Source organism: Tenrec ecaudatus, chromosome 3, assembly GCF_050624435.1.
Source record: "Tenrec ecaudatus isolate mTenEca1 chromosome 3, mTenEca1.hap1, whole genome shotgun sequence".
Taxonomy (NCBI): domain Eukaryota; kingdom Metazoa; phylum Chordata; class Mammalia; order Afrosoricida; family Tenrecidae; genus Tenrec; species Tenrec ecaudatus.
Window position 1 is genome coordinate 220,288,503 of NC_134532.1, and position 25,693 is coordinate 220,314,195.

Below are 25,693 nucleotides of genomic sequence, written 5' to 3' on the forward strand. Positions count from 1 at the left end.
AGTCCCTCAGGGGCTCACTCTCTCCTCTACCTCAACCCAATCCTATAGACAGACAGCATCCTTCCCCATTCACATCTCAGGAAGAAGCGTTCAAGAGAGGATAAACACACCCTATTGAGCCCCCTGGCCCAGCCCAGTTGACACCATTCAGTCCAACACCCTGGGAAGATGCACCCATGAGCTGAGGGCTACTGGCCGGGGGAGGGGCGGGGCATGGGGCAGTTCCTCTCTCAGCCTCACAAGGCCTGGACGTGGACGGCCCCCCAAACTGGACATCCAGCCCCCACTATGTGTGGGTTTCCCCGCCCTGGCACTCAGGGAGGGCAGCCTCAGAGGATGTTGGGTAAGAGTGGAGTATGCAAGGAAGGAATGTGCTTCCAGGACATGACGTGTTTGGGGATCCCGGAGATAACCCGGGCGAGCACTGTGGCACGGGACAGGCTAGGGCAGAGTTTCTGAAACACAGACATCCCTAGCAGGGCAGGCACCGGGGAGGGCGAGTAAACGCCACCAGCTTCAAGCTGGCAGCCACCAGGGCCAAGGACACTCCGCAGCCACAAGGGAGCCAGAGGAAGGGGACCCAGCGTTCACCCCCTGGCTCTGGCCACGTCTGCCTGGAAGTGACATCCAGGAGCTGGGGATACAGAAGCTGTTCTGGGTGCTGGGCCGTGCAGAAGTAAGCTAGCCAGCTTCCACGTGTTACACAGATATATCGCTGCAACAAAGCCAGATCTATAAATCAAGCTTCGACAGGCAGCGCGGAGTCATTTGTATCCATTTTTAAAACATGCTAAACAATGGAGCATATTGATTTGTGCAGAGACACGCGGTACTTAAAGTATAAAACAGCGGCCGTGTGTGGACTTCTGGGCGGGGCCCGGGGCGGGCCAAGAGAGCAGGCTGGGTCAGAGGCTGTGACCTCCGGTTCTTGGATGAGATTGTTGTTGCCAGGTGCCTTGGAGTTGGTTTTGACCCACAGAGACCCGGTGCACAGCAGAATGAAGCGCTGCCCAGTCCTGCGCCATCCTCATATGGGCCCCTGTGCCTGAGCCCACGGATGCAGCCACGGTGTCTGCCCACCTCCCTGAGGGCCCTCCCCTTTCTCCCTGTCCTTCAACGTGACCAAGCAGGGACAGACCATCCGGCTGGGCCCACGTCGAGGACCATCCGGCTGGGCTTCTTGTGCCGGGATATGGAGTCTTTGCTGGCACCTGAGGTCTCTTAGGGGTTGGGGTCTTTGTAGAGCACCGGGGTCCATACAGGAAGACCTGAGATCTTCCTAAGGGGACCTGGAATCTCTACAGGATGTGGGGTCTTTATAGCAACCGAGGGGTCTCTATAGAGACATAAGGTCTTTGTAGGGATACCTAGGGTCTGTAGGAGCCTGGGGTCTCTATAGGGGTGCAGGGTCTCTGTAGAGGGACCTGAGGTCACTGCAGGGGTGCAGCTTGGATATTCCTCTGATGGCCACAGGAAGCCAGTTGTTTCCAGGTGGCCCACCTTCCTGCTTCTCAAAGTGGGGTCACCTGGAGCCCTAGAACCACAAGGGGCATGCTGGTCAGCATGAGGTCCCCAGACAGGCAGCAACAGCCTCTCCCAGAACTTGCTGGAAGTGCGGCATCTCATCAGAAGGTGGCTTTAATGAGCTCTGGGCTCGGGATCTGCTCCCGGCAGAGAGTGCAGCCTGGGGGCAGACACTGGTACTTGCGAAGGGAACAGCCTCACTCTGTATGAAGCCGGGTGCGCATGTGGTCTGTGAGCACAGACGGCTGTGTGGGGGTGGCCCGGGGACTGGGCCAGGAGAAGCAGATGGAAGGCCTGAGTGAGCTGGTCCCTGGGCTTAGATGGAGGAAGGGCACTGGCAGCCACATGGCCCATTCAGTGCAGGACAACTACAGATCCTCTGGCTATCCAAAGCCAGCACCTCTATAAAGGCCATACCTGTCATCAGCCAGGTAAACATTGGCACCTGGGGCCTGAAATTGCTCCATCAAAGTGTCTTTAGGAAGAAAGACTTTCAAAAGACTCCCTTCATTGGTGCTGAGGAGATGGGGGAGGGGTGCACCCAAGGCAGAAAAGGCTGGAACAGGTGGACAGGGCAGGGGGTGACTAGCCTGAAGAGAGATGTGGTGACAAGTAATTAAGCAGAGAAAACCATTCACCCCACTAGCCACCCCAGGGACTCAAATTCCAACAGGGAGGCCAAATGAGGTGTGCATTAAGGACCAGCCACAGACTATGCTGTGGGGACACGTCCCAGCTCCCTCCCTGGTGAGCCCTGGAGAGATGGGGGGAGGCGGGAAGCATCTGAAATCCAGAGATCAAAGATCACGGTCTAGCTGCAGGCAGAACTCCGGGCTGGACCCGCCAAGGAGAACAACCAGGGGACAGCGGTATGGAACCATTTCTAGGCAGGGGCCCAGCACAGTGGGGGCTGAGTGGGGCCAGCCCAGGCGGGGCTGGGCACTATGGAACTACTCTGCAGGCCACCATGCAATAAAGAAAGGCTGGACACAGTGAGGACAGCGCAGGGCCAGGCCCCACATCTAAGGACAGGCAGACCATCCAGGCCACAGCCTCCCACGGTACAGACCAGGACAATCAGGACCCAAGGAGGTGAAGGGGACCCCTGGAAGCAGTTCTAAAAAGGTGTCTTTGCCCAGAACCAGCAGACAAGGATTCGAAGCCCTATCCCAGGGCCGTCCAAAGTCAGCCCCCACGCCCCCCAGGACGAGCACCAGCCACACCACTGGGGTCTCTCCTCAGGGCTCTGCAGGGGGGCAACTCCTCCTGGGTGAAGGTTGATGGCTGGGCTGGAATCTCCATCTTGGTGGAAAGAGAATTTAGGCTGTAAGCAGGGAGGTCCACACGGGGGTGCCCTAGAACAGGGTGGCCCTTCACCCTACAGGACTTTGCTATGGTGGGGGAGAACAAAGGAAGAGAGCCTTGTGAGGGTGTATCTGGGGGGCAGGACCACCCGGGACAGACCCGACCAGGAGAGGGCAGAGGCAGCATGGCCCTGTCGGGAGCCTGATGGAGCTCCCAGTCCCCACCTGGGGAGACGACCCCTCGGGGACACTGAGCTTTTCCTGGTCTGGTAGCACCAGGGATGAAGCACCCCTCAGACCACACTGACTGGGGAGATGGACCCCCTCAGCCCCACAGACAGTGTCCCCAGTCCCTGTGCGCAGCTAGTCTCTCAGGAACAAGCCCCACAGAGGGGCAGTGCTCCAGCCTCACCACCCTCCTCAGGAGACTCCTCCCTCGGCCTGGGTAGAGCCCCGCAGCCTTCCTGCACCCTCCACCTGGCTCCAGGAGCACGGCAGCATGGAATCTTGGTCCTGAAACCAATCCCAGAGAGTGCTCCCTGGCTGGCCTGCCTGCCAAGTTCCAGTGGGAAAGGAAAGGAGGGAGCCATGGAAGAGCAGGCTGTTTGGGCGGCAGCCCTACCCCCTCGTTGCTGTGTGTGGGTGGGGTCTTGGCCCTACAGGGACCAGGTATGGACTCTTATGGAGGAAGAGTGGCCCCAGGAGCAGGGCTCCTCCCTGGGCCTCAGGCAGGACAGAGAAGCAGAGAAGAGTGTAGTCAGTGACTTTTGGCTTTTGAGGGAACCTTGCCCCCCTGTGGTTAGACCCTCCCAGAGGCCCCCAACCTAGGGACCAAACCCAGTGCCCAGGAGGTGAGTCGGGCTCACTGTGGCCCTGGGACAGGGCAAACTAGCCCTCCCATAGCGTCCGTCTGTCTGTCCATCCACCTGCAGGGAAGCAGCCGACCATGCAGGCAGCAGCCCTGTGCTCAACCCGCTGCATCCCTCTCTTCCCGCATGTGTCAGCAAGCACAGCCACACACAACCAGCATTCCTTATGCATGCCACCTACTGCCATCACGGCTTTTGGGGCTCAGTCACCCTCCACAGGGCCTGCGAGGCTGCGAGCCTTCCCAGGAGCAGAGAGGACCTGAGCCTTGCCGACAGAAGTCCACGGCTCACTCAGCCATGCTGCCGAGGCTGCTGTGTACACACACACACACACACACACACGCAGAGATAGATAGGCAGATGAGAGGTGATAGGCAGGTACCACTCCAACATAACTGGGCAGCCTTTCACTTTGTGTACATGGGGTCATGCCCAAAACAGAGAGAAGTAAGCAGGCACTGGAGCTGCTAACAGCACAGTCCGCAGTTCAAAACCACCAGGTGCTCCACAGCAGAAAGATGAGACTTTCTCCCTCCATGAAGAGTTCACATCAGAGCCGACAGGGGCTGTTCTCACCCGTCGTTCAGAGCAGCTCTGAGGGCAGTGAGTTAGGTAGACACGAGCTGCAGAAAGTTCAAGGGACAATGGAGTGAAAAGATCATGGAATTTCCCTAGGAGCCTTCTGGAGCTGCCGGTGAATTCATTGGTGCTGTGGTTGATGGCAGTGTCCAGTGCCATCGGGCAGCTGGTGTATAACAGAGGGAGCCAGCACCCGGTCAGTCCTGCGCCAGCCTCCCCTCTGTGGCTGTTTGAGTGCATGGTTGCACCCACTGTGGGGCTTAGCCCTGCCCACCAGCCTGCAGACCTGAGGAAGGGAGGTGGAGCCAGGGAGAAAAGCCAACAGACAACCATCCTTGAACTAACTACAAGTTTTTCTTTCTTGTTGTGTTTTGTTGTTTTTTTGTCATTGGTTTGTTGTTGTTGTTTTGTTGTATATTGTTGCTTGGTTGTGCTCTGTCTTGTTTTGTGCATGTTATTATCTCCGCAGTTCTGTCTAAATAAGATAAGCTGGATGAACAAGCTGGAGGAGAAAACAACCAGACTGACAGCTCAGTGGGGACAAGAGAGAGGGGGAGGCGGGGGAAAGGTAGTGGTGTTAAAAAACCCAGGGACAAGGGAACAACAAGTGATCCAAATCGGTGGTCAGGAGGGTGTGGGAGGTCTGGTAGGGCATGATCAAAGGTAATATAACCAAGAGGAATTGCTGAAACGCAGGTGGGGACTGAGCATGATAGTGGGGCAGGAGGATAGTCAAAGGAAATAGAGGAAAGAGCTGGGAGGCAAAGAGCACTTACAGAGGTCTAGATAAAGACATGCACATATGCAAATATATTTATAGATGAGGATGGGGAAATAGATCTATGTGTCTATATTTATAGGGTTATTATTAAGGTAGCAGGAGGACATTGGACCTCCACTCAAGTACTCCCTCAATGCAAGAATACTTTCTTCTATTAAATTGGCATTCTATGATGCTCACCTTCCCGACACAACCGCTGAAGACAAAGTGGGTGCATAAGCAAATGTGGTGAAGAAAGCTGATGGTGCCCGGCTATCAAAAGAGATAGTGTCTGGGGTCTTAAAGGCTTGAAGGTAAACAAGCGGCCATCTAGCTCAGAAGCAACAAAGCCCACATGGAAGAACACATCAGGCTGTGTGATCACGAAGTGCCGAAGGGATCAGTTATCAGGCATCAAAGAACAAAAAACCATATCATTGTGTGCTCACCCCCATGATAGATCGCTGAAGATTAATGGGTGCATAAGCAAATGTGCTGAAGAAAGCTGATGGTGCCTGGCATCATCATAACAAAAAGTCTTACCATAGTGAATGAGGGGGAGGAGTGCGGAGTGGAGACTCAAAGCTCATTTGTAGGCCACTGGACATCCCCATAAAGAAAGGTTTGGGGGAGGAGAAGAGCCAGGCAAGTTGTGATGTAGCAACGATTAAACATAACTTTCCTCTAGTTCCTAAATGTTTCCTCCCCCACCCCACCCCCAACTATCATGATCCCAATTCTACTTTGCAAGTCTGGCTAGACCAGAGGATGTATACTGGTGCAGGTAGGAACTGGAAACACTGGGAATCCAGGGCAGATGATCCCTTCGGGACCAGTGGTGTGAGTGGCGATACTGGGAGGCGATAGAGGGAGGGTGGGCTGGAAAGGGGGAACTGATTACAAGGATCTACATGTGACCTCCTTCCTGGGGGACAGACAACAGAAAAGAGGGTGAAAGGAGACATCAGACAGACCAAGATATGACAAAATAATAATTTATAAATTATCAAGGGGTCGTGAGGGAGGGGGACCGGGGAGGGAGGGGAAAAAATGAGGACCTGATGCCAGGGGCTTAAGTGGAGAGCAAATGTTTTGAGAATGATGAGGGCAATGAATGTACAAATATGCTTTACACAATTGATATATGTATGGATTGTGATAAGTGTTGTATGAGCCCCTAATAAAACGATTAAAAAAAAGTCAACAGACACCAAGTTCATGGGGTGGGGAGAGGGGAGACCAGTACATGCCTGATGCCCCAACCCACGGGGAAGGCCTGTCACCCCTTAACTCCAACATTCTCCGCAGTGGAGACTGGCTGCCTGTGCAGACCTCAGATCCTGCACAGGAGGGACCTCTACAGCGTCCAAGCACACTTCCCAGGGAGCCCAGCAGAGCCAGAACCCGCCCTCTGCCCGAGGGGGTCTTGGCAAGAATCAGGTCCGACCCAGAGAGCACACCCACCAGGGTGGGCCAGCGCTGGTCTGAAACAGACTCACAGCAGCACCCTGACTGGGGCACAAACACACACCCCAGCCCTCTGCCCCCTCGGGCCTCCACACAAAGGGCCGACCCTCCCCCTCCTCTGGCCCTCTGTTTGCTGGGCGCTCCCTGGGCTGGAAGTCCAGCCGCTGAGGTACATGCGCCTTTGGGGACGTCTTAAGTCCAAGCACAAACAGCGATTGTGCGCTGACCTACATTCCCCAGCAGGAGCAGCGCAGTCACTGCCACCGGCTCCTCTTCCTGCCCCCCCTCCTCTGGGGGAAAGGGAAGGGAAGGAGGTGTTTCTGGGTGGCAGTCAGCCAGCGAGCTCCCCTGCCCCGCGCACTGCGCACTGACTCACCGCCACAGAGAGCTCTCCAGCACCTTCCCCATGTCCGCGTGGTAGTACTTGGTCAGGATCAGGATGACCTGTGGGTCAGAAAGAAAAAGGCCGATGTCAGAAGAAGGTGCCCACAGGCGGAGGGAGGGCAGAGGGGCCCACCCCCAGCAATTAGGACCCTTCAAATAGGGGCCCACCTCCAGCAGAGGTGCCCAGAAGAGCGTCCAGGCTCAGAGACTGGGAAGGAAGGCCTGTCTCCCTGCATGCGAAACCGTTAGCCAGAGAGGACGCCAAGGAGCGGAGCGGGGCCACGAGCCTCAGTGAGGGCACGGGACACAGAGGACAGCGGGGACTAAGACTACACCAGGACGGCTGCACGTCCTCTGTGTGCATGGGCCCTGGGGGCCCCCATGCAGAGGGGGGGCTCCTCCCAGACCTCATTTGTCAACAACTCATCAGAACAAGAGATCCGGCCAGAGAGCTCCTCAGAGGCAAGGATGGGAGACTTGGTCGCACGCACTTGGGGCCAGTTGGCCCTGGAGAAGGCCGCTGTGCTAGATAAAGTGGGAGGGCAGTGGAAAGAGGCAGGCCCTCGAGGAGAGGCAATGGACACAGTGGCTGCCTCACTGTGCTCACGCACAGGAACCATTGTGGGCACGGTGCGGGTTACTGAGAGTTGGAACTGGCTCGGAGGCACCTGACAAACACAGCAACACCAGGCCTCGCCCTGGAGTCTCCTCGGTGTCTCTGAGCCACTGTGCCCCCAGACACCTTGCCTCTCAGGAGGACGTCAGGGGCAGCACACTCGAGGGAACCCGGCCAGGAGCTGCCACCAGTGGAGTGGGACACAAACCAGCCCAGGCAGCCTGGTAGACCAGCCACAAGGCCAGCGAGGCGGCATCCTGGAGTGACCAGAGGCTGGACGCAGGTCCTCGGGACAAACCCCCACAATGTGGTCACTCCTCCAGGGTGGAGGTGCAGGTGGCAGTGGAAGGCCACCCATAAACCATGGGGACAAGCCCTTCCCCACACACAGCTGTCTCCACGACGGGCCTGTGGGGAGCTGCACGGTGGGTAGAAAGGAAGCATCAGTCTATCCCTGTCCCTGCCACTGTCATGGGCACATGGAGTCAGGCCCAATCTGTGTGACCCATGCACACAAGGCAATCAAATGGTCTCCTCCCGGTCAGCCAACCCCCCACCAGACTCACTGCCATCGGGCCAGTGCTGACTCGGAGCAGCCCCCAGGAGTTCCCAAGGGGTTCTCAAGACTGTGACTGCGGGAGCAGAAGCCCAGTCTCCACTCGTGGAGCTGCTAGTGGTTTCGAACTGCCAACCACGCTGACTGCAGCCCAGGGCGTCAAGGCTTGCTTGGTGGCACTGTGGGGTAAGCACTGGGCTGCGGAGCAAACGGTTGGAGGTTCAAACCCAGTAGCAGCTCCAAGGGAAGATGAGGCGGCCACGCTGCCAAGGCTCACAGAGGCCCCGGGGCTGCTCTGCTCGGTGGCTCTGGGTCAGTGCCAGTGTGGGCTCGAGAATGACTTCGTAATGAAAAGGTCACAAACAAATCTCACTGCCGTCAAGCTGATTCCAACTCCTGGCATCACCAAGGCCCCAGGGGTCTTTTTCTCACAGGATGGTCTTTGACAGGAGGTGCCGAGACCGGGCCCAACTCCTAGCAGCCCCAGTGCCATGACACCAACTGCACAATCCACCCTGTGTGTTCACTGTGGCAACCCATCTCCGAGGACCTTCCTGTGTTTCGGCCCCTCTACTTGACCAGGCACGATGCCCTTCCCTAGGGGCGGGACCCTCTGTGACTCACTTAAAGGCTCTTGCAAACCCAAGGGGGGCTGACGCCACAGAAACAGAAAGCATAGCTGCCTGGCCAGTGGGTGCAGTGGGTTTCCTGTGGCCCCTCAGCATGGCCAGTGGGTACAACAGGCCAGTGGTGGCCCCTTGGCCAGGGCTGCTCCCAGGATATCACATTGCATTCTGTTCCCTACCAGCCAAGAGGCTCAGGACACTCTGGTTGCCATGGGGACACCTGGAGGCCAACCAGAACATCCCAGTCCCTCAAACCCTGGTCCCTATGGAGGCTGATAGCCTAGGCAGTTTGGGGTCCCTGCCCTGGGCCAGCCCTCTGACCACAGCTGCTGAAGATTAGAGAAGGGGGATCTTGGGGGGGGGGAGTGCAGTGGGCAGGAAGGCACCCTGTGAAGCCATCAGTGACTAAGTCACCTGCCCTGTCAGGAGCAAGGGGCTCCGCCCCCGGCTCTGAACAAAGCGACCACCCCCATCTGCCGCAAACTGACAGGCCAGGAGGTGGGTATTTTTAACCTATTGATTTATATTTTATCATCTTCCGGCTCCCAGAGGCCACAGGAACCAGAGCAAGATAGCTGGGAGGACCGCAAATTCTGTCTCATGTGTGACAGCCGGCGGGGGGAGGCCGACCCATAGCTTCACTGCCCAGCACAGGCTCGGGCAGCCACTGGCAGCCTCAGGGGTGGGGGCAGCAGAGCTGGGGCAAATCCCATGCCCAGCATTGATTGGGAACTGAAGTTCTCACTACAATAGCCTCAGGGGCTCCCAGCCCAGACTGGGGAAGAGTCGTCCTGTAGCCCCCTGTCTGGCTTCCTACCCCCACTCCCTCCCAGAAGCTGCTCCACAAGGGCTGCAGCCCCCATGTGGAAGAGACCCCAGCTGACAGCCCTGAGGGCAGACAGGAGGGGCTCAGGGGCTCTGACAGCCAGCCTCTATGTAGCTGAGGCTGGTCCCCAAGGCACCAGGCCTGGTCCCTCCCCACCTGCCCACCCCCAAACACGCCAGCCCACAGTGGAGCGACTGCCTGCCCCTTCCTTCAAGAACGCCCCCTGGTTTCCTCTAGTCCTCATCGCCCTCTGAGCTTCCAGAGGGTTCTGTCCCCTGAGGGGTGGAGCCACTGTCAAGCTGCCCTTCATATTGCCTGTTCTTCAGACCAAACTGTCCTTTGCGATCAGTGGAGGGCCAGGCCACCCTCTGCCCTCAGCACGCAGCGAAGGACAGCAAGGCTGCAGGCTAGTCGCAACATAACAAGGGCCAGTGCAGGCCTCCCTCAGTGCTGTCCACCTGCTCTGAGTCACCCAGGCCCAGAATAGCACCCTTTTCTCCCACAAATGCCATGAACTCATTCAGCTACTCGGGACCTGGCCATGGGTCCAGCCACCACGGGCACCCAGCTGCTGCCTGGGCTTCCTGATCAGCGTGACAAGGTCGTGGCAGCCAGGATGGGTCTGGGGCACAAACAGGCCCCTCCAGATGAACAGCAGACACCTCCCACATGCATGTTAGGTCCCTAATCCCGATGGCCCTTTCCTGGATGCCAGCCCAATATGTCTCTACCAGCCTCTGGACAGCCTCCGCCAGGGACCAGAAAAGCTGGTGACTGAGAACACAGCCCTGGTTCCTGACCACAGGGCCCTGTTCACCCTGACAACATGGCCCAGCCTTAGTGACCTGCATGGACTAAGGCCTTAGTGACCTGAACAAAATGGATGCCATGACGCTTGCTCGCTCACTAGCCGGCAGTAGTGAGTGGAAAGGGACTCGCCAGCACTGACCATGGGGCAGCAGGTGGTCACAGCCTGAATGACACATTCAGGAGGAACCGTGTCCCATCCTCCACCAGGACCTGTCCTGAAGTCACGCTCTGTGATGGATAATCTCTGTACACCCACATGCAGGTCCACAGTGGCCCTGGTGGCACAGGACTGGTGCACTGGGTTCTATCGGCAAGGTCAGCAGTTTGAAACCACCAGCTGACCTTTGAGAGAAAGGTGGGGCTTTCTACTCCTGTAAAGAGTTAACCATCTCAGAAGTCCATGGGGTTTCCCAGAAGACCAAGGAAACCCTCGTCCCAGAGGGTCTCAGCTAAGAGTCAGCAGTGAGTGTGACTTCTCTTTTGTGGGCGAGGAAGCCCAGTGCACACACCACTCAAGCCAGGGAGGAAGAAATTGAACAATTCTACCAACTTGCTCAGCCTGAAATGGATCCAACATAAATCGAGATGTATTGATTCTCTAGCAAACGCAGCGTAAGCCACCAGCTGTGATGTGCAGGCCACCCCACCCCACCCCCACTTGCCGACTGGGCGGAGGAGCTGAAGCACTTGCAGATGGAGATCAAAGTCTAGCATTCAGCACGGGTCAGCAGTGGGCAAGTCTGCTGCCCAAGGCTCCTCAGGCAGGCACTCCGTGGAGTTAGATGCACCTGACCCAGGCCAGTCTTTCCAGGCCACAGTCCTTTGTACAGGAAGACAGGAAAAGTTAGAGAAACTCGGGAAGAGTCGATGTTTGGCAGAGGATATTGACGGTGCCATGGACAGCCACAAGAACAAACAAATCCATGTCCGAGGAAGAGAGGTTGGCTGCTCCTTAGAAGTGAGGATGGTGGGGCCGTCTCACAGACTTGGGACGTGTTGTCAGGAGAGACCAGTCCCTGGAGACAGACCTCATGTTTGGGAAAGTAGAGGGGAGGGCCTTCGAGGAGATGGACTGACACGGGGGCTGCAGCAATGGGCTCAAACCTCACAACCATTGTGAGGCTGGCTCAGGACTGGGGGATTGAGTTTTGCTGTACACGAGATCCCTGGTACCTCACAATGACAGCACCTCATCTTTTGGGGGTACCATGCAACCTGTGGATGTTGAAACACAGGCAAGGCAGCTGAGAACACCCGGTCTTTTCAACACACACAGGAAAGTGTGTGGGAGAGTGAGGTGGATGGTCCAGTTCCGGCTCTGGCAGGCTTCACTCTTGTTGCTCACTGCACGTGCGGGGTCCAGCATAGGTTTGCCCATGAGGACACCAAGGCTCAGCATGCGGGAGCTGCAGACTAGGCTTCAGAAACGGGGCTCCCTCCGCTGCCCTGGGCCCCTAGTCTCACAGAGGTCAGCAGCAGGACATGGGCTCCCCGGGGCTCAAGGCCTCTTACCCTCAACCCACCCCACCCCCGTTACTGCTTCTGGAACTGTCAGAGTCTCAGTCTATAGTTGTGGGGTGCTGAGGGCTCGCCAAGCCCAGGCCCACTCACCAAGACCCTCTTATGTGCCTGAACTCACTGTTTAAACAGCATCCAGAGAGCTGGGAAGGAATGAGCCCCATCAGTCAAGGCCTGTCAGCGGAAAATAAATGCAATGTGTGTTACTGATCTGTGGAAACTGCATTTTTACATCCAATCTGTTGAAGGGCTAACGTGTGCGTTAATAGGTATAGCTCTGGGCACACTGTTCCAACCCAGCCACCCTTTAAAAATATTATTTACTCTCCATTCCTCCTGACCCAATGGAATTTTAATTTCACCCATCGCTCCTCCTTAATAGGCAAGGCAAGTCAACGTATTAGCCAGTTTGGGGGGTTTCTTGTGGGCAGCATCCTGGCACATCTACCTGGGAGCTCGGGGGGTGGTTCAGATCTATTTGTGGCCATAAAGGGTCACTGGAGTCATGGTACACTGTGACGTTGGGGCTGCCAGGTAGCTGGCAACAAGGAAAGTGCCCTGGGTGTCCCCAAGGAGGTGGGAGCGAGCTGGTCTGTTTCTAAAGCAGAAATCCTTCCCAACTCCGGCCGCCCCTCCCTCAACACCAGCCCCAGCCAGACAGCCATATGCTCCTTCCTTCCAAGAATTTCCCTTTGGCGGGTGGGCGACGCGTCACTCTGCGGGGGGGAGGAGGGTAGGGGCAGAGAGAGAGAAACCGGCGCTGCTCCAGCTGAGAGCCAGCCCTGGGTCCCCAGCCCCCACAGATGTCCCTGGACCCTCACAGAACCCAGACTGGGCGCCTGGGTTACCCCCTCACCTCCTCAGACCAGCTCCCCGGGGTCTTACTCAGGGATCTCTAGAGAAAAGACGCAGAGGGAGAGGAGGGCTAAGCCAGGGTCTGTGAGTCAGGTGATCTGCTCACCGTCTGGAGGTGGAGCCTGGTGCCCCCCACCCTACAAACACCCCTTATCAACTGATGGATCCCATGCAGTCCCTGACACTGAGGAAGGCGGTGGCAACTGCACTGTGGAAAGTAAGTACATTGCATTATGGAAAGTGTTTACATCGTGTTACATTGTGGAAGGCAATTACACTACATTGTGTGACTTTGTGTTATGCTAGGAAACATTCCATTCTGGTAAGAAGCTATATTGTGTTACGTTGTGTTACATTCTGTTACATCATGCTATGTGTCGGTCGTTACATGACACTCTATCACATCACAACGGGGAGGGTCAATCTGCTACACAGTCCCTACACAGCCCAGAGCTGAGCGGTGTCAGTATGTTAGGTCCGGGAATAGCAACTAGACTGTATTTGGCCAAACCACCCAATACCAGAGCCTTGCCAGCTGACACATAAAGGAACCATGACACTTGGCGTCTGGAGGTAGGGCCTGTGGGCTGAAATCCAGTTTGGGAGGAAGATTCTGGTAGTCCATCAGAATTCCAGGTTTCCTGTTTCTGGACCCCACGCCCTCAGAACAACTAATCTGGCCTCCAGCTCCCCAGGCCCTCTCTCCACCAAACAACAGCCGGTTTGTCCGAGGGGGCTCAGCGGGCTTTCGCCTGTGGCTTCTAAGCGCCAGCCTAGTGCTGTTATGCCCCAGAAAGTGCAGTGGGACCATCTGGATTCCCCAGCAAGGCAAGTGGCCCTGTGCAGGTCCCACCCCTCTCGGGCTCACTCTCCAGGGAGTGCAGCCATGGCCCAGGGGACCGAGCCACCACTGGGCTTCCAAATGTGTGACGCCACTGACCCTCAGATTTAGCTGCCTCCTTTGCCCAAGCTCCTCTCAATGGGCTGCTCTGCCAGGCCAGATGCCCCCACTCCAGTGCCAGTCACCCCCAGGAGCCCTCTCCTGAGCTCACGGTGCCCAGGCTCACTGACACAGCTGCAGACCAAACAAACCAAGTGGGCCCCTCATTCCCATATGCACAAAGACCCCCCTCAGAGGGTACATCCACAGGGGAAAGGGAGTCCTTAGCAGCCTCCAAGAACAGGGTCCAGGGAAGGCCCTCGGGACATGGTCAGGTCCCAGGGAGGCCCTCACAGCAAGGGACAATGGACACAAGGGTAAGACGCAAAATGAAAAGCATCATGACAAATCAGGGAGGTCTTGGTAAGCAAGACCCCAGATGGAGAGGTCTCTGAAGGCAGGACCCCAGATAGAAGCTATGGGTGGACGTCCACACAGCCTCACTCCAGAGGAGACACTGCTCAAGACGGGCTCCTAGCTCTCTCACCCAGTGCTGCCCCCTGTGGGGTGGTATCATAGTGGGGGGACACTGGAACAATCCAGGGAAGCTGCCCAAGGAGATGCCCCCTGGATGGCGGGCTACAGTACAGCCAGTTTGGGAACCTCTGCTCCAACCTCATCCTGAGGAGTTAATTCCCTTCTTCAATTCCCACCAAGGGAGAAAGACGGGCTTTCTGCTCCCGCAAACAGCTCGGCCTCAGACACCCACGAGGGCAGTGCTACACTGGCAGGATGGACTCACTGACAGCTGTCACAGCCCGCAGGACCGTTTCCACAGTTTGGGCAGCCAAAGGAGTCAAGGGCAGCCAGTGACGGACCCGCAGGGCTCCAGGCGACTGTGCCCCGTGGGTCCTGTGAGCTGAGTGGCTGGGCCACACCTGATGACCAACAGCCCTCTCTGAGCAACTCTGCTGCCACGCCAAGATGGTGGCAGCCTCGGGGGTCATTGTGCCCTTCTCAATGTTCTGTGAACCTGGGGACGTGTGAGGGGCAGTGAGATAGTTTATTGTGCCAGCCTAGCCGATAAACACAAGTGGGGTTAATTGAAGGGCGGAGAGATAAATGGCTCGGTGAGTCTCGCCTTTCTTGTCTCTTGCTCTTTGATCATCGGACCAGTGTGCAGCTGCCTTGCTTGTTCTGTGCCTCAATTTAGAGGCTACATGACCTGTGGGACGCCTAGCCGGTGGACTGTGTCGCTGTAAGTCGAGGTCCCTTTAAGACCACACGATTGGAATGTACATCTCTGGAGCTGGAGACCAACAGTTGGTGTCCTGCCTTGCTGGCGGCCCTCAAGACTCTCAGGGGAGTGAGTTGCACTGAGCCATTTGCACTGCTTTATAATTTGACTGTTCATTTCTTGTATTACATATCTATCTGTATATAATTTAACAGTTCATTTCTTGTGTTATATATCTATATTTGTAAATATAGATATATAAAGTTACTAGCAATCTGGTTTTGTCTATCTAGAGAACCCTGTCTAACACAGGCAGAATCAATCGATCGATCGAGCCCCCGGGGGTGAAGCTAGGATTTCCCAAAGGGGTTCTCCCTGGGGTTCTTGCTGTCCCTTCCAGCGACACATCTGGCCTGCTCCTCGCCCTCGTAGTTTTCGATCTCCTTCTAATGTCTTCCCAGCAAGCCCCTCAGATCATCTTATGACCCTGCAGGAAACCTACCACAGCGACCCTCTGGAATGAAACGACTGAACAGTGGCTGCATGGTTTCTGCACTGCCCTCTCCGCCTCCACCTGGACTGTCCGGACACACCTTTGTCTGAAGGCACCATGGAGACCAAGACTGTGCGCGCGTGTGTGTACATGCGTGTGTGTGACCGAGAGAGCCCCTGTGCCCTGCTAACCACAGAGACTCGTGGGAGCCCTGGTGGTTATGTGTTGGGCTGCTCACCACAATGTCAGCAGCTCAAAACCACCAGCAGCTCCTCGGGAGAAAGACAGGGCTTCTTACTCCCCTGAAGAGTTACCGTCTCGGGAACTCAGGGGCACTTCTGCCCTGTCCCACAGGGTTGAGTCAATGACCTTGAGTTTGTTTTTCTTCTGTTTATTTCTTGTCAAGTAGGAACTGTAATCCCAGCAGCGGCGTTGTTTCACTTGCTCATGTGTGTGTGTGTGTGTGTGTGTGTGTGTGTGTGTGTGTGTGATTATGGTTTACACAGTCTGCACTACAAATACGAGGGACTGGTTGACCCCCAACCATTCCAGGAGGTCGCACATGATCAAGAACTAACGGCACTGCAGGCAGATGTACAAGCTGCGCTGACGGATTAGCCGAAACAAGGCTCCAGGAATTGACGGGGGACCCCGTGGCATGCTCCAACAAGCTGACGAAGCACTGGAAGCACCCACTCCTCTGCCAGGAAACTTGGAAGACAGCTACCTGGCCAACGGCCTCCAGGAGATCCACATTGGTGCCCTTCCCAAGGCAAGGGGGCCCAGCAGAAGGCTACGACTATGGAACGACCTCACTGATGTCACAGGCAAGTAACATGCTGCTGAAGGTCATCCACCAGCGGGGTTACAGAGGTGCACTGACATGGCGCTGCCCGAGGTCCAGGCCAAATCATTCAGAAGAGGATGTGGAACAAGGGATATCCTTGCTGATGTCAGATGGATCTTGGCTCAAAGCAGAGGTTTCCAGAAAGATGCTGACTTGTGTTGAACTGACTATGCCAAGGCGTTCAAGTGTGTTGATCCTCACAAACTCTGGAGAGCCTTGAGAAGAATGGGAATTCCAGAACATCTCATTGTGCTCATGTGCAACCTGTACATGGAGCAAGAGGGGGTTGCTGAGAAACAAATGAGGAAGTTGTTTAAACAGATCACGGGATGTTCGGCGCAGGGTTTAAAATAAGGCAAAGGGTGTGTCCAGGTTGTCTCCTCTCACCACAGTTATTCAGTCGGCACTGAGCGATCATCCAAGAAGCTGGGTTCTAGGAAGAGGATTGGAGGGAGGCTTGTTAACAACCTGCGGTACGCAGGACCCTGCTCGCTGCACTTGAAGCCCTGCTGATGAAGATTAAGGACAGCAGCCCCTAGTCTGGATGATGACTCAAGGTCAGGAAGACCCATGTCCTCCCCGTTGGACCCACAGGTCCCATCATGCTAAAGGGAGACCAGGTTGAAGGGGCCAAGGATTTCCTTTCTCTGGGATTCACAGTCGATGCTCGTGGAGGCACTCACGGGCCAGTGTGCTGCACAGGCCTCTTTGGCTGTGACAGAGCAGAGACGTCACTCAGCAGACGGGGGCGGCTTCCAGGGCTTCATAAGCACGTGAGGGCAGGACAGTGAGGGAGGGCATGAAGCGGTGGGTTTGAGTCGTGGTGCTGGGGAGGGGCACTGGCTGCACCGCGGCTGCTGGAAGAACACACACGTGTCTTGGAGGAAGCACGAACAGAGGGCTCCTTGGAGGCAGGGATGGCGAGGCTTCGTCTCCAGGGACTGCTCTCTCCTGATGACAGCCCCAGAGTACATGAGACAAAGCCACCGGGGAAGAAAACCGAGGGTCCCTAAGGTCTCCCTCCACTTGCAGTAGTCTGTTACAGCAGACCCAGAGTGGAATGGACCAGGGTGGCCTGAATTTGACTCACGATGACCTCTAGGTGACCCTGTCCCCCAGAGGGGCTGGGGAAGATCCAAGGGGCTGAGAGAAATGCCTGTGCAAAGGCAGGGAGGCAGGGGCACTCATGAGCACATCACAGCCATCAGCCTGCATGCACCAGGAGAAGTTATGCAGGAGGAGCCAGCAGAGGGCTGGTCTCACTGCAGGCGCATGGCCACCAGCGCCTCTGTCCTGCCCCATCTGTGGCTTATCAAAGTCCCAGGTATTGCGTGGCACTCAGCCCTCAGTTTCCTGGGTCACGAAAACGGAAGCCTGTGGGAGACTTGTCAGGGAACATGTGCATCCACACATGCTCATATACACCACACACAGACACAGGGCATCTCCTGCGTCATGGAAACAGAAGCATGTGGGAGATTTTTCAGGGAACATGTGCACCCACAGACATACCACACACACTACACACACATCACACACACACCACATACACAGACATACACACCACATACACACATACCACATGCACAGACATACCACACACACCACATACACATGCATACACTACACACACACACCATATACACACACACCACATACCACACACCAGAGATACACACAAACACACATACCACACAGACACGCACACACACAGACACACGCACACAGCACACACATGCACACCACACATGGTGGAAGGGTGGGCATGGACACCGAGGCTGATGAGTCCCCAGCCCTCCAGAGCAGGATAGGCAGGAGGCGACAGGATCAGTCAGGCTCCAGGCTCACGGTGCCGCCGGGCAGCCCTATGTCACACACAACATCCCCATCCACAGCCACAGCCTTGACACAGTCCTGTCACCCTGCTGTACCATCAGTCGACGACCCCCCAGCTGCCTGGACAGAAGGAGGGCTGCCTTCCAGGCGAGAGGTGGGAGGGAGGGGGCGCCCAGCTGCCCTCACACCAGGCAACACGCCAAGCCAATAAGGGCCCGTCAGGGATGAGCAGGGCTAATGACAGGGCATGTGACATAACTGTGCCAGCCACCAGGACAGGCACCCTCGGAGGCGAAGTGGACATGACCCTGATAGCCCACCGGGCAGGAGGCCCGCTGGTCTCCCTCAGCCGGCTCCTGGAGGCTGGTCAGCAGGGTGGACCAAGCTCACTGCCCGTTTGTCACAAGCCACAGCACCTCCCTCCGGGGACAGTTCTGTGGCCTGAAATGAAACAAGCGAATTCTTCCAACAAACACTTCTCAGTGGCCACGCACATGATGCAGAGGGCTCATGGCCAAGGTAAACCGCCACCAGAGACCCCTGGCCCAGCAGCACAGGAAGTGGATTCGAACAGCCACTTTGCACAGAACACCTTCCTATCTGTCTGTCTGCTTCCTCCAGAACAGGCTTGCTCTTGGTTGGACTGAACTGCCCCTCTCCTCCCCTCCCCTCCCCTCCCCAAAGATGCCGTGGCGGAGACGAGGGGCACTCACAGCACAGCCCTGGGCATGCGACGTTTCCTTCTGCTGCACGGGGGTCTCTGTGGGGCAGAGCCAGCCCCATGGTGCCGGACACCCACCCCTATCAATGTGATCAGGAAGACCACGTGAGGCCGCCCTAGACGGGCAGGGTCTGACCTTATGAGGGTGTCTGTGCCCAGGGGCATGGAGCCAGGGGCAGGCCCGGGGAATGTACAAGCCTCTGGAGACCTGGAAGGCACAGGGCTCCAGGAGCTTAAAGAGGCAGGCTGGACCATGTCCCTGCCAACCCCTGCCAGACCCAGGTACAACCTCCCGACCGCCCCACACCCACCCCAACACACCGCCTATCCCCATCCCAGGCCCAGTGCAGAGGCACGGCGGCTGAGGGCATATTTGCAGGGCGGGGGTGGGGGGGTGGGGATACCTTCGGAGTTGGCATTAGTCTCGGCCCCTGCAGGGTATGTGGGATTGGCACCCAGAGTGCTCCTGAGAGGCCAGGGTGGTGAGACTCTGCCTCACGTACTTTGGATGTGCTGTCAGGAGAGACCCGTCCCTGGAGAATGGACGCCCTGCTGGGTAGAGTAGGGGCGGAGGGCCCTTGACGAGATGGACGGACACTGTGGCTGCAACAGTGGGCAGGACAATGGTGAGGGCGGCCTGGACCGGGTGGTGCTTTGTTTTTTGGGACAACAAGTCATTATGACTCAGAAACAACTTGACTGCACGGGACAACACCCCATCACTTACAGGGATGGTCACCAAGCCTCTCTTCCACAGAGCCACTTACTGGGGGGTGAAGGTGGTTGTCAGATTGCCTGCTTCTGGTGAGCAGCCAAGGCTTAACCGTTGAACCACCAGGCTCCCTTTGGCAGGAAGAGGACCCCGGACATGGTTGGGGGGATGGGGCAGAGTTGGTGAGGCCACCCACCTCACAGATTCATGCAGCCTGCCTCTGAGTTGTGTTTATAAAGATGTTGTAGCTGCCCTGAGTCATGGGGCCATATTCTGGGTGGGGGGCATGGCAGGGACACCCCTAACCCAGGGGCATGCAGGGGTTAAATGGAAGCCAAGCCCAGGCAGAGTGGGGAATGAATAGGGGTCTCTCTCTCAATGGCTGGGGTGGGGACAGGTCAGGTACAGAGTTGGACCCAGCCAGGTGGCACCAATGAGCTCAGGGCTCTGCCCACAACATGGGCATCACTCAGAGAAACCAAAGCTCTGCCGACCGCATTCCTCTGGGGCAGGTGCTCTCCGCTGCCCTGGGGGCAGCCAGGAGTCGGAACAGCTCAGCGAAGAACATGCCCGCCCCACGGTCCTCCGGGGCTTTTTCAGACATAGATGGCCAGGCCTTTCTCCCACGGAACAGCTGGGTGGACGCTGAGCACCTTCTCTGGTGGTGCTGTCCAGGGGCAGGCTTGGCTACTGGCGCCCACTGCACACACCTGGCCAGCACCCAGGAGGTGCAGGTCTCACAGCCCCAAGGGGTGTTGAAGGTGGCCTCTCAGGCAGGGGGTGTAGCTTTCACCAATCCCTCACTGCCAGGTGTAAATGCCGACTCACAGCGAACCGACAGGGCAGGGTGGAACTGGGCTGTGAGTCTCTGAGGCTGTTACTCTTTACAGATTAGAAAGCCCCACCTTTCTCCCACACAGCAACTGATGGTTTTGAACTGCTGACCTTGCAGCTTGCAGCCCAGCATGTGACCACTGTGCCAGCAGGCTTCCTAGCTTCCCCCAGGTCTCGCAGGGGGAAACCATTCAGTACCAGAAAGCCCCCACCTCCTCCTTAGTGAGGGGGCTTAGGGACACAGGCCATGGGGAGGGGTGGAAATGTGAACCCAGGAAACACCTCAGAACTAGGTGGCCAGTGCCAGAACTCAGGACCCAGCATGACCTTGAGAAAGGCACAGACAAGCCGCCATGGGCCGGCGGGGTCTGGCCAGCACCTACCCCCACCAGAATCTCGGCTTCCAGCGTTTGTCAGGCCCAAGCCACCACACCGCCGGGTCTCTGACTGAGGCCAGGTCTCAGCTAGCAGTCTAGGGAAATGCAGGCCTGAGGACAGGGAGGGCCATGCTGAGGGATCCCCAGGAGTCCCTGGTGATCTGTCCCCCCTCACTGCCCAGACCCCCATGTGGCTGACCGAGCGTTCTCAGTAGGAACCTGGGAAACGCGACTGAGGGCCTGAGGGAGTCCCTGCCTTGCCCATGTCAGGATCTAGGGGCCGTCCTCAGGACCTAGCCTGGTCTGTGGGTGCTAACCACTCACCTATGAGCACAGACACCGGCTCATGAACTGAAATTACTTCTTCCTGCATAATCTCCTTAATGACAAGATAAGATCACGCTTGACAGTGTTAATGCATCGCTAAAAGGAAACAGACCAATGCATGACAGTAAAGATCTTATCGAGGTTAATTTGCCATCATGTGTAGTTGCTACAACTGATTTTGTGGTTTCAACACACAGCACTTGGATCTTGGAGGAAGTGGGGTGGCATCCCATACCCTCGGGGGTGGGGGCAAGGCCTGGGGTTTGGAGTCACCAGGGGGCTCCCTAGCTGTGTCGCTTTGGACACTGGCTGAGCCTCACAGACCTCTAGATGATCATCTGCAGATTCGGACAGACGGAGGGAAGGAGGGAATTAAGAATGCATGAATGATGGATAAATGGATGGATGGATGGATGGGTGGGTGGTGGGTGGGAGGATAGATGGATGATGAATGGACTAGTGGATGATGGATGGATGGTAGATTCGTAGTTGTTGGAAGGATGGAAGGATGGATGGATGGAGGAATGGAGGGTGGATAGAAGGGTGAACAAATGGGTGATGAATGAGTGGATTGGAAGACAAGCGTTCATTACAACCTGTGTTGGACAGGGTTCTCTAGAGAGACAAAACCAGATTGCTAGTAATTATATATAAATATATTTATAAAGATAGATATATAACACAAGAAAAACCGTTAAATTATATAGATAGATAACATAAGAAATTAACAGTTAAATTATAAAGCAGTGAGACACTAGCAGTCTTTTAAGTCTTGAGAGCTGCCATCCCCTTTCTGTAGAGAGAGCTGGGCTATATATACCCAGGCAGCAAACAGCAAGGCAGGTCACCAACTGTCACCAACTGTCAGTCCCCAGCTCCAGAGACGAACATTCCAATCGTGTGGGCTTAAAGGGACCTTAACTTACAGCAACACAGTCCACAGGCTAGGCATCCCACAGGTAGTGTACCCCTTTAAATTGAGTCACAGAACAAGCAAGGCAGCCACACACAGGTCTGATGATTAAAGAACAAGAGACAAGCAAGGTGAGGCTCACTGAGCCATTTATCTCTCCGCTCTTCAATTAATCCCACTTGTGTTTATCGGCCAGGCTGGCACAATAAACTATCGCACAACCCTTTTCCTGATAGCCAGAAGATGGACAACCAACCCACGTCCGTCAACAGAAAGATGGCCACCAAGTGAGGGGGACCACACAGCCCATCTTGAGGCAGCCACTGCATCCCTGGTGAGTGCTGGAAGAAGCTACTGAGAGCAACATGCCAGTCCCAAACGGGCAAGCACTGCCTGACCCCGCTGATGTGAAATGGGCAGACAGACCAGTGGCTACCTGCTCACCGGTGCAGGGAGTCATGGGGCTTGTATACTCGGGGTGAGGGTTTATGCCACCGACCGGGAAAGCCATAGCACATGTGTATCTCACACATGGGAAATGTTGGACTCGCACATGTTTTGCTGCCCGTATTCTTGTCACGGGTTTTTAAACGCTGTGTGTAGACCCTTCCCCGGGGAAGCAGCATGCCCCCAAACCTCATCCCACACCCCAGCTAGCTTGGGCTGGGCCCAGAGGCCTTCCTGGAGGAGTGAGTGGGGAGGAATCGCTGGTGAAAGGCCAGAGTGAACAGGACATCAGTGGGAGACTTCCCCACTGCCAACACGTGCAGCCAGGGACCCTTGTCCCACGTCAGCAGACACCCCTCCACACGGAGCCCGGGGACAGGACACCCCCACCCATGCATCCTGTCCTCCTGAGATGAGCAGGGCTTGCTCCGGCTGCTCCGGCAGTGAGGGAGTGCTCCTGGCTGGAGCCGACACCACGTCTGCCCTCTGCCCCTTTGCCCGAGTGCTGGGTGGGAGCCAGGTGGTGGCGGATGTGTCCTGATGGCTTCCTGTGAGTCTTTCACATCCATCCTCCTTGGCCTGCCTGTGGCCTGGGGAGCTGGGCGGAGGGGCCCGCCCTGCTGGAGGGAACCAAGGACATTGTCCTGAGTAAGACACTCAGTGGTCTGAGCTGGTCTACCAGGAGTCAAAGGCCTCATGCCGAGCAGCCTTGACCACAGTGCTGGGACCCTGCTCTTGTCACCTGGAGGGGGGACCCACAAGCTGGAGGGGGACAGGGGCCTCAGAGCCATAACCAGTCAGGGCTCAGCCTGTCCCACCCATCCCCCCACAGCCAGGATTAATTAAATGGTTTCAAACTGTGATGGAGGCTCCCCATAAAGTATTTCAACATTAATGTTTCAAGGATAAATGAGAGCATTAAAATTCTATGGCTGAGGGATGGGAGGGGCATGGGGGGCCTCCAAGGAGAGTGCTGGGTGCTCCCTGCCCTTCCCACTCCGCCCCCTCCTCCACCCCACCAGTGAATCCAGGCCTGTTTCCCAGCAGACGCAGCAGGGGCCTGAACCAGGCCACCTCTCACTTGGTCATCACTCATTCACTTATTCACTCACTCACTCATTTACTCATTGACTCACTCACTCACACTTTCATTCACTCACTTATTCACTCATTCATTCACTGACGCATCCAGTCACACATTCATTCATGTACTATCCTAGTCACTCACTCACTCACTCATTCCCTGGGCACACATCATGTCATTCATTCATTCATTCAACACACAAAGTGGCACCTTCCAGGAGCTGGGCAGGGACCCACTTCCAGGTGATGGAGGAGCCTAGGAGGCAGTTAGAAGCAGATGAAGAACCTGGGCCTGGAAGGGAAGGGCAGTCCCAAGGAGGATGCTTCAGTGGTAGGACAAGGTGGACCCTGGGGAGCCTGGGTGGGGGGGCAGCATACACACATCACGAGCTTGGCTGCTAACCAAGCGGCACCTCAGAAGAAAGGCCTGGTGGTCTCCTTCTGAAAAGCCAGGCCCTGCAGCTCCAGCAGATGCCTGAGTCGAGGTGGACAGCAATCCACCCCCTCCCTGCAGGAGGACAGCTACAGGTCCCCCAGCTTCCGCTCAGAGGTGCCTAGTCTGAACCACTGCGTCTGCCACATCTCTCTCTGCACAGCACCATTAGGCCACTCACTACCAACCAAAGGGCCAGGTTTCTTCCCGAGTCTTTGGAGGAAAAGCCTGGGATCCACTTCTGACCTCACAGCAGTACCCAAGCCATCACAGCATGATATACACCCATCCACCCGTCTGTCTATCCTTCACCATCCATCTCTACACACAGCCTTCCATTCATCCATCTATCCACCTCAGAGGACCAGCCGAGCTCTGGGGAGAGCGGTGACTCGGGTGAGCACAGACTGTACCTGTTGTGGGGAGAAGGGAACCCTCACGCCCACCTGAATCCTCAGAAGGTGGCCATTCATCAGGTCACTGGTTAGAAGGGGCCACACTGGGTAGGCAGGTCCTTCCCCAGGGGCTGGGGTATTTACAAGCGGCAGGAGGGAGGGATGTTGGCCCATGAAGACAGGAACAGTCAGGGGCCAGCCTGGCAGAGAGCTGCCCCTGCCCTCCCTGGCAGGGGACATAGCTGGTGTCACCTGGCTTCAGGCTCTGGTGCCAGGCTGTGCGGGAAGACCTTCCTCTGTTTCAAGCCCCGAGTGACAGGAGCCACAAACTGGTCCCCCCATTGACCGAGAGGAGCCTCAGCACAAGTACAGGCAAGTCCAGCCATGAAGCGAGGTGAAGGTGGCTGGTTCAATCCCACCCTGGCACCAGAGAGAAAAGCAGCAATCTGCTTCCACAGTGTTAAACCTATTGTGACCAAGTGAATTCCAACCCGCACTCACTGCCGAGGGATTCCAAACTATAGCCACTCACTGCTCGAGTCAATTCCAACCCACAGCTCGAGTTTCTAAGACTGCTCCTCCTTTCCAGATCAGACTTCTCATTCTCCCATGCAGCAGCTGGTAGGTTTGAACTGCCAACCTGGCGGGAGCAACAGCACCTACTGTCACCGGCACCCGTCTTTAAAGACTGCAGCCAGGAAGGCCGATGGGAAGTTCTACACTGTCCCCTGGGGTCACCATGAGGCAAATGGACAACAAGCTCATTGGAAGTGCCAAGGAAGAAAGGCCTGGTGGCCACGTCTACAAAAGGCCCAGAGGAGGAGACCTATGGGTGTTCTCTATGTTGTATGGTTCCAGACGCTGAACCCTGCCTGACAGTGGATGTGTAGCGTGGCCCCATTCCTCATGGGTGGCCAGAGCTGCCAGAAAAGCCCTTGCCAGGCAGCTGGGAACAGAGTGGAGTGCCCTGTCCTCCCTCTGCCACAGCAGGTCCAGGGCCCCATGAAATGCCAGGATCTTGACTGCCTCTCAGTAGGGCTGTCCAGGGAGGCAGAACCACACCCCCACCCCTCTGCTCCTTCCCAACCCCACCACTGCCTCCCCTGCCCTGTCCCTCACCCTCTGGCTGTGGCTGCTTCCACCTGGTACACAGGGCCTGAGAAAGCCTGACTGGCTTGACGTGTCTCCCAGGCCTGCTATCCCAGGCTGTGGGGGGGACAGACGCCGACTGTGACCATGCACCTGTCACCACCTGGATGCTCTGAGAAGACGGGCTGGCCCACATTGAAGCCCACAGCCTGCTCGGCCAGTTGGATGGGGCTGGGGACATGGGGCTGGGTAGACCACAGTGGGGTGGGGGTGAGGTTTTCAGTGGACAGAGGTCCCTCCACAGCGGGGTTGATCTGGCCCTAGACCTCCCCCTCCCCTCCCCATGTGCTATGCTCCTGGGGTCTCCAAAGTGAT

At 56.5% G+C, this 25,693-nt stretch overlaps 1 protein-coding gene across 2 annotated transcripts in view; it reads right to left on the reverse strand.

Moving 5' to 3' along the window:
• Nucleotides 1-25,693, reverse strand: part of SORCS2 (sortilin related VPS10 domain containing receptor 2) — a 179,215-nt gene that overhangs the window by 120,444 nt on the left and 33,078 nt on the right. For both annotated transcript variants that reach the window (XM_075544654.1, XM_075544655.1), the window contains exon 2: nt 6,880-6,947. In XM_075544654.1, coding sequence (XP_075400769.1) covers nt 6,880-6,947 — 68 coding nt within the window. The remainder of the gene's footprint in view (nt 1-6,879; nt 6,948-25,693) is intronic.